The sequence below is a fragment of the Oncorhynchus masou genome, chromosome 19 (assembly GCF_036934945.1).
Source record: "Oncorhynchus masou masou isolate Uvic2021 chromosome 19, UVic_Omas_1.1, whole genome shotgun sequence".
Lineage (NCBI taxonomy): Eukaryota > Metazoa > Chordata > Actinopteri > Salmoniformes > Salmonidae > Oncorhynchus > Oncorhynchus masou.
The window spans coordinates 34,868,939-34,878,428 of NC_088230.1; the positions used below are offsets into that span (position 1 = coordinate 34,868,939).

Sequence of the window (9,490 nt, forward strand, 5' to 3'; positions counted from 1 at the left end):
CAGTGTATGTGCAAAGTGTCAGACGGATAACTTGAAGTATGAGCAAACTACATGACTTTTAGTGTGAAGTCACCCAGGTACATTTGGGCAAATCGTGAAGGAGACATTCACATTACATTTTTCTGCAAGAATTTTGTCAAATCTGTATACTTGGACTTGATTTATCTTTTCCAGTATTAGTAGCCATATTATAAGTTAAACATTTGCAAAACACCCAGTTTTCATAACACTCCATATTCTTATCATTTTTGTCCAAAAGGAAAAGGCTTGATGTCGCACAAGGTTAGCAGCAACACTCGCGACAGATACAGGGTTTCCCGACACTCCCATAAAGCCCAGCTCATTGGCTATCTAGCTAGCTTTTATTGACCCTGATTGACCCTGACCCTGATTGGTGCTTATTTAGTTACATTCGATCAAATGAAGACCACCCACGTCATTGGCGTGCCATGAAGGCGTCGCTCTCTGACCAAATATGGTGTCTTGTAGGATATACTACACCCCTAATGATATAGTGATGTCTGGTTACGTTCTAGGATCTCTGATATGGTGTCCTGTAGGATATACTACACCCCTAATGATATAGTGAAGTCTGGTTACGTTCTAGGATCTCTGATATTGTGTCCTGTAGATTATACTACACCCCTAATGATATAGTGAAGTCTGGTTACGTTCTAGGATCTCTGAGGAATAAATACGAATGTGATTTGACTGGTTGAAACAACGTTTAGGGTTAGATTTTCACAGATTCCTTTCTTTGCAAATTGAACGAGTGGAAATACAAAATCGATCATACATGCTATATGGACCTTTTAAGGATATGAAAAAGGATTTTATCTAACAAAACAACACTTCATGTTATCTCTGGGACCCTTTGGATGATACATCAGAGCACGATTTCAGAATGTAAGTACAAATTTCACCTTCAGAGGTGAATTTATCAAACTTATCGAGGTGAAAAGTGTTTTGCTGTTAGGAGCTCTCCTCAAACAATAACATGGCATTTTTCGGAGTAATAGCTACTGTAAATTGGACAGTGCAGTTATATTAACAAGAATTTAATCTGCGATTGTGACACTGTCCCGTTCATGTCACCACACCCCAATAGGGATTTGTTTTATCTTAATTATGTCACAATCAACTTTTACCAGTTGAACGTAGACACACATTTTTTTAAATATATTTTTCAATCAATATTTTGTACAAATATGCAAATTAGGTTATGTCTCATTATATGTGCATATTTGCATATCGCACATATCCCTTTCTCTGGATGCTGGATGGTTTCACTCCAACACCGGACATTAGTAGAGCAGATTAAAATACTAATGACATTCATTTTTTTTTCATTTTCCAAAGAAGATATTATCTAGAATAAAACCATTCCCTCAGGGCAAGTCTGGAGAATATATTTTATCATAACCACAAACACATCGGTGAATACAGATGCTTCTGATGCTGAGAAAAAATGTGGTGGGAAAAGTCTGACAAGCAGACTGAAATTAGACTCCTAAATGCCTACTTAGACCCAATCACCACCTCTTCAAAGTAAGTTACTAAATATAGTCCAGTTTGTAACATTCTCTATGAAATGGGATTTTAAATTATTATGGGGAAATCAATGTAGTGAGCTTTGAAATTATTGATATAATTCCATTTTAAAGTGGTTAAAATTCATTCAATTGAAGGTAGAATATGATCAGCTAAAGAAAATATAGATTTTCATCACGTTTTTGAAATGTTTATATATTTGTTTGTGTGAAAATACTAATATTAATAGACCAAAATACAAACAAATCTCAAAATTAATAAGATGCAAAAATGTCAGCCTGTGATGCCTGTAAGCTTTTTTCTTGTTGTGAGTTTTAATCAGTTGAACTTCTTGTTCAGAAAATCACTAGCTCTGTTTTCACGCTTGTTTTTAATATTCAGCCGCTGTGCCAATCAGCTGTGGGTTTGTAATTGGATTACAATTCATGCTAGAGTGAGTGTAGAAGAGGCATTAACACACAATTTAATCAGAATATACATTTAACTTTTTTTTTTGTTAAAGATCATTATATTCATAAAACGATCTTTACAATAATTCCTCCAAACAGAGGATTATATGTTTTTGTATGTCTTGTGGGGAAAAATAAACAAGGTAGACTTGATCAACACAGAACACTGTCATGACAAAACATTTACAATACCAGTCGACAAGGTCTCATAGACGTTTGGAATGTCTTATCCACATCACACTAATCTTGTGAATTATTCCGGAGGAGATATTCAGCCTGAAATAGATAAACACAAAAATGTAGGATTTAGAAAACAAAACAAAAAAAAGGACAATTCGGTTGGAAACGTGACATGTCTTTACTGTAGGCCTAGCTACTTCGGTGCCTGACAACAATTCACATCTGTTTATTGTTGAAGTGCAACCTATATAATTGAAGAGGAGAAGTAGGCTACTACTCTGTTGAATCTATTTGCTTCTATGGAAGACATCTGTTTTGCTTATTTCACCAGCCATCAGTCCTCCGTCTACTGGTCTCTGGTGTATGTGTGTGAACAGTGTATTTGGTCTCTGATGTATGTGTGTGAACAGTGTATTTGGTCTCTGATGTATGTGTGTGAACAGTGTATTTGGTCTGGTGTATGTGTGTGAACAGTGTATTTGGTCTCTGATGTATGTGTGTGAACAGTATATTTGGTCTGATGTATGTGTGTGAACAGTGTATTTGGTCTGGTGTATGTGTGTGTACAGTATATTTGGTCTCTGATGTATGTGTGTGAACAGTGTATTTGGTCTCTGATGTATGTGTGTGAACAGTGTATTTGGTCTGGTGTATGTGTGTGAACAGTGTATTTGGTCTCTGATGTATGTGTGTGAACAGTGTATTTGGTCTCTGATGTACGTGTGTGAACAGTGTATTTGGTCTGGTGTATGTGTGTGAACAGTGTATTTGGTCTGATGTATGTGTGTGAACAGTGTATTTGGTCTGATGTATGTGTGTGAACAGTGTATTTGGTCTGATGTATGTGTGTGAACAGTGTATTTGGTCTCTGATGTATGTGTGTGAACAGTGTATTTGGTCTGATGTATGTGTGTGAACAGTGTATTTGGTCTCTGATGTATGTGTGTGAACAGTGTATTTGGTCTGATGTATGTGTGTGAACAGTATATTTGGTCTGATGTATGTGTGTGAACAGTATATTTGGTCTGATGTATGTGTGTGAACAGTATATTTGGTCTGATGTATGTGTGTGTACAGTATATTTGGTCTGGTGTATGTGTGTGTACAGTATATTTGGTCTGATGTATGTGTGTGTACAGTATATTTGGTCTGATGTATGTGTGTGAACAGTATATTTGGTCTGATGTATGTGTGTGTACAGTATATTTGGTCTCTGATGTGTGCGTGTGAAAAGTATATTTTTTCTGTATATCTATTGCCGGTGACAAATCTGATTTCTCTTTGTGGGATTAATAAAGTTTATTTTATTTTTTGAATCAAATAAAAACATTACCAGGAAGTCTACCGGGTCGTCTGGCTTGGCCTTGCAGCACTCCATCATGCCCTCAGTGAGAGAAGGCATTACGTAATTCATCAGGTAGTTCCTCAGGGGGGTGGAGCGAGCCTCCAGCAGCTCATGCTCCTGCCTCTTCACCTCAGTCACGTGACGGTTCTAGAGATACCCACACACAACGTATGTACAGCTCAGCTAAACAGAAACTACAGCTCCAGGGTTTACGTCATTGCTGGTGGCCCACACTTCCATGGTATACAAAGAGGGGTTTTAAGAGTTTATAGATCTGAGAGGACTGGATAGGGGTAAGCAATGTGGAGATGAGTTTATAAGGATTCCAAAATGGAATCAAATCTCAATGAGTAATGTGAGAGAGATGTTTCCTGAAATGCCACCCTATTCCCATTCTAGTATACTACTTCTGATGCAGGCCATCTCTTACCCACTCCTCGAGCTGTGTGGCCATCTTGGCAGCGGTCTCAGCCTCCCTCCTATTCCACTCTGCTGTCTCCAGTACCAGGCGCTGTGCTGTCTCCTCTACGGACTTCCTCTCCATCTCCTCTCTCTCCTCAGGGGTGGGTCCGTAGTTCCTGGGACGCCCCACCAGCCTGGTGATTTTGTCCATCACAGCACCGTATTCAGGATCGACGGCATTGTTCACCTCTGACAGACAGACAGACAGACTATGAAAGACTGACAGACTTCCTCTCAATGTGTTGAGTTCTAATCAAATCACTATTTACTACAATTACTGGTTCTGATAGTTACAGTTGAATAATAAGGTTTCAAAATGATTCTATCACATTATTCTCTTTTGGTAAATCAATATCTACAGTATATCGTCCTCACCAATGTGCTCTGGGTGAATCTCCAGCTCGTCAAAGTAGTTCAGAACCGTTTCATCTTCCACGTTGGCCTTTCTAAACTTCTTCAGCCGGGTAAGGTACTCGTCTTTAGAGTAGTGCATTTCCTCTGCCACACTCTCAGGTAAGTTCTGCACCCGCTCCTTTAAAAAGTCATCCGATGCCTCCAGGGAGAAAATGAACTCTGCAGAAGAGACAGACGAGGGGAGGGTCAGTGATAGACATGCAATACTGTGCAATTCAGTTATATTAACAATTACTTACCAGGAATGATCTTCTTGTTGAAGGCAGGCATTTTGGACCTGGGATTATCCTGCTCACCTGGAAAACATCAGTGTTTAAGAGAACAAGCAGGATGACAAGGTTATCTTTTTCATCATTTATTTGAAAAGTATTTTACGATATCATCAAACGCTTTAATTGTAAATAACGTTAATTTGATTTAAGTTTACCATAGAAGATCTCCTTGGCCTGATCGTAGGACTTGGGGAAGCCGTCGAGGACGAAGCCATGGTTCCTGCAAGGCGTTGAGTTCAGCTTATCACGCATGATACGGTACACAAGCCCGTCGCTCAGGCGACCTGCAAGAATTATGATGACATTCATGAAACCACTGCATCTTCATGATTTGAAATCAAACAAATTATAGAGATGAGGGGCGGAGTCTAAATTACATTTACAAACATGCTTTCAGGAACAACTCATGGCTGTGTTGTGGAATATTAATGTACCTCCATTTTGCTCCATGCTGTCCTTCAGAGAGTCCAGTTGGTCCTGAGCGTTACTGAGCGCCTCCTCACTCTCTCCCTCCTGCTCAGTCCCATTCACAGCCTCCTCCTGACATATAATGGACAACTCAAATGAATACCTGGATTAATATATTGTAAGATGTTGTTTTACAAAATGGTTCACACACCTATTGATACTGTAGAGTGTACGTGTATAGTACAGAGACCTGTAATGTCAGAAAAGAACAAGGGGTGCATTTATTTTGATCTACCACAAGGGGGAGGCATTTCCTATTTTACAAGAGAGAATAAATATGAGCGCTTTTTTAAAGACTTTTTTTAACCAGGCAAGTCAGTTAAGAACAAATTCTTATTTTCAATGACAGCCTGGGAACAGTGGGTTAACTGCCTGTTCAGGGGCAGAACGACAGATTTGTACCTTGTCAGCTCGGGGGTTTGAACTTACAACCTTGCGGTTACTAGTCCAACGCTCTAACCACTAGGCTACCCTGCCGCCCCTGCTGCCTCATCGCTTTGCTTTTACTGACCAGCTGTTGCATCTTCTCATCAATGACCTCTTTGAGGTTGATGTGGTGCAGTTTGTAATGTTGACACAGTTTCTCTGCCACGCTGCTCTTTCCTACTGCTGGAGGACCCAAGAGACAGATTCTGATGGGCTGATGGGGAAACCAAAGAGCATGATAAATATTTTAACAATTTCTGGCTTGAAAATGAGTATATAATATCATATAAAATAATATAATGACACTATCTATAATCTATAATATATATCTATCTATAAGCCTAAACACGGTGCTCATTCTATGTATTGCTGTGTAACGAAGCTTTCCTTCCAATAAGAGACAATACCCATGTTCACATTCTAAATTGGTGCTGGGAAAATCTATTCAGTCCCTAGCTAAGAACAGAAGAGGTAAACATACAGTAGTTGGTTTGGTCCCTCACCAGTAGTAATCTCAACAGTTTGTATTCCTCCACCACCCGGTTGATGTTATCAATGATGCCAGCCTCCGACACCCAGTGAAGGTTGAAGGTTTCCTTCAGAAAGACTGGCTCTATCCGCAGGTTGACACTCAGGTAATCCACATCAGCGTTCTGGAAAACAAGGTGAAAATGATGCTCCAACATTGACCAGACCCGGATCTACTGCTGTTCTGTCAATTTCCCATGGTCAAACAAGACCACACAAACAGATCTGGGACCAGGCTAGTTAAGATATGCTCCAACTGACAACGGTCATTTCTGAATTAGCTTTCCTAAACCTGAGATGAGGGATGAAAACAGACAGACCGTCAGAACTTTGGTGAGGTAGGCCTCCTCCTTAGGGACTTTCTTGATCTTCCCTGGACCGAGCACAAAGCTTATTATCTAGCAGGGGGATACAGAAAAATGCACCAACCATTTTGTAGATCTACAAATCTATTTAAAAAAGAAAGAAATGCAACTATTTTACCAACTTGAAATGATCAACAAGATGTCTGTCTGGCTTAGCCTATTTACCTTCACAATATCCTCAAACGTATTATTGGAATCATCCACAGCGAGGAAATAATGTGTCTTTGGTTTGTGGTCGATTACATTCTGAATAACCCTTGTAGACAAAAGTAGACAATATCATATAATTAGTATTTTTTTTCACCCAAACTCTAGCAGATGCCCTTAAATAAGCAATAATTGAACATCAATACAATGGAATGGACTCAATGAAAAATACAAACCCTGCAAGGTCGTTGACATGAATGGTAGGGATAACATTTGTGCCAGGCCCAAAAACAGGAACTTTTGCAAACTCCCCCAGCCAAGATGTCTTGAGAAGTCAAGCCAGAGGAAAGAGTGAGACAGAGAACATCCATCGATGTCTTGATAGAACAATAATGTCTCACGTTATATAGTTCAGATGTACCTTGAAGAAGTAGTGGAGGAGGTTTTCTCCCATTCCATACTGAACACCTGCCGCCACAACATAACTGGACAGCTTGGACTTTTTCTGTATGGTAAACAAAGGACTTGTTGTTTTTGTTGTTGCTGGCATTGTTGTTGACAATTGCCGAACCCTACCCATTACACTTACGGTTTTGCCCAGTTTGAGCACCGTTTTCTCTGCATTGGCGTGCTCCTTGAAGTTAGGATGATGTCTTTTCCTTCTGTAGTCGTCCTCTGTCAGAGGAATCTCTGGGTCATTCTAAGGACAGAAACTATACAAGTAATATTCAGAAAAGTGTATTGACACATATATAGATAGAGAGTAGTTAGGAAACACGAGATTTGAATAGAAACTTACAGGATCGGCTGGCTTGCTCATTGCCCAGGTCATAACTGATGATATCAAAATGAATATCTTCTGAGATGCAAAACTCTCAATATCTGAGTGAAGAGCTGCAGCATAAAAGGAAGAGGAGACAACGTCTTACCGTAGGTACAGTAGACTATATAGGGCTGTCAGTCTGAGAGTAGGGCTGTCAGTCTGAGAGTAGGGCTGTCAGTCTGAGAGTAGGGCTGTCAGTCTGAGAGTAGGGCTGTCAGTCTGAGAGTAGGGCTGCCAGTCTGAGAGTAGGGCTGCCAGTCTGAGAGTAGGGCTGACAGTCTGAGAGTAGGGCTGCCAGTCTGACAGTAGGGCTGCCAGTCTGAGAGTAGGGCTGCCAGTCTGAGAGTAGGGCTGCCAGTCTGAGAGTAGGGCTGTCAGTCTGAGAGTAGGGCTGCCAGTCTGAGAGTAGGGCTGCCAGTCTGAGAGTAGGGCTGCCAGTCTGAGAGTAGGGCTGCCAGTCTGACAGTAGGGCTGTCAGTCAGACAGTAGGGCTGCCAGTCTGAGAGTAGGGCTGCCAGTCTGAGAGTAGGGCTGTCAGTCTGAGAGTAGGGCTGTCAGTCTGACAGTAGGGCTGACAGATGTTAAGAAAAGAACACATCTAGTTCATCGCAGAAATTGCTGTGATTAATCACAATGGCAAATTCTGAATTTGCTCAAATTGAGCTGTAATTTAATGTTCATTTTTATACAAAAAGCATTACAAGAATATTGACATCTTGATTTTGTCCAAAGCAATGGTTTGCAAAATCAAGCAAATTGATAAAGGTCACTTTTAACTTCAATGTCAACTTGTTTTGACATTACATTGTTATTTTTATCTGTATAGATGATGTGTATTTTGAATGTTTTCAGACTGCGATTAAACACAATTGTTTGTTTTTTAAATGAGCGCACTAAAATTACAAAAAGTTAACTTGAGTAAAGTAAAACTGATTAACTCTGACAACCCTATCTGAGAGTGAATTTATCGTGATGGTTTCATCCAAACAGATGGACTGGTCCATAGCCTACCTGAAATAGCCCAAGTTGCCTCATCTATCAGCTCTGCTGTTGCATGTTCTGAGATGTTGTAAACCACCACATCACATTCCAATAGGCTTGGCAGCAGCTGATCTCGCTTCTGTGACTGGAATGGACATGGACAGACGTCAATGACAGGCCTAGATGAAAATTGCATAGCGCTGAATGATGAAGTGTGTGGTTATATCAATATTGTATATTTAAGAAATAAGGCAAGAGGGGGTTCGGTATATGGCCAATACTCCACTGCTAAGGGTTGTTCGCACAACACTACGCAGATACAGCCCTTAGCTGTGGTATTTTGGTCATATACCACAAACCCCTGAGGTGCATTATTGCTATTGTAAACCGGTTACCAACGTAATACGAGCAGTAAAAATAAATGACTTGTCACCCGTGGTATACCACTGCTGTCAGACCATCAGCATTCAGGGCTTGAACCACCCAGTTTATATTTGGTTATCAGCTATACTCACTGCATAACATTGTAATGCAAAACTGGGTTTTTCCCCTTCGTTGTTTGAGATAGTTCCAACAATTTGAAAAGTCCCATCTTGAAGTGTTGTCTCATCGTCAGCGGGACCATCTTCATCTGCCTCCTCCAAGGAGCCGCCAACCATGCAGGTTGACAGAAACTATACACAGTCGCAAAAAAAGCGTAAACAAAAACATTGTCAGCTACATTATGTAATATTTCGCCACATCAAACTCTGATAGAAAAACGTATATCGTTGCTACTTTACCTTTGCGATACATTTAGATGAATACGTATCAATATTGTTGACGAAAACTCGTTTAGTTCGGTGACTTCCTGTCTTTTCGTTTGCCATGTTTGCCGTTGCTGGGGAAAGAGCGACGCTTTGGGGTTGCTAACGTCACCTCAGCCAATGAAATAAGTGCATTTGCAAAAGTGAGCAATGAGCAATGACAGCACCAAAAGCGTCTTGCTTCGATACCAGTAAATTATTAAAAAATACATTTAAAAAAAGACATCATTCAATGTTAATTTCATATTTTAATAAATGCAATGCATAAATGTA

General features: G+C 40.1%; 1 protein-coding gene across 1 annotated transcript; it reads right to left on the reverse strand.

The window, feature by feature from the left end:
• Positions 1 to 1,835: 1,835 nt before the first annotated feature.
• ak7a (adenylate kinase 7a) lies at positions 1,836 to 9,298 on the reverse strand. The gene is made up of 18 exons (XM_064925743.1): positions 9,194 to 9,298; positions 8,927 to 9,085; positions 8,442 to 8,556; positions 7,407 to 7,501; positions 7,197 to 7,307; positions 7,029 to 7,112; positions 6,844 to 6,932; positions 6,626 to 6,716; positions 6,416 to 6,493; positions 6,071 to 6,220; positions 5,653 to 5,781; positions 5,108 to 5,213; positions 4,829 to 4,957; positions 4,641 to 4,697; positions 4,363 to 4,560; positions 3,956 to 4,176; positions 3,514 to 3,672; positions 1,836 to 2,276 (listed from the first exon to the last, which is right to left on the reverse strand). Exons 1-18 carry the CDS (start codon positions 9,278 to 9,280, stop codon positions 2,241 to 2,243), a joined length of 2,094 nt encoding a protein of 697 aa, XP_064781815.1. The 5' UTR covers positions 9,281 to 9,298; the 3' UTR covers positions 1,836 to 2,240.
• Positions 9,299 to 9,490: the final 192 nt, after the last annotated feature.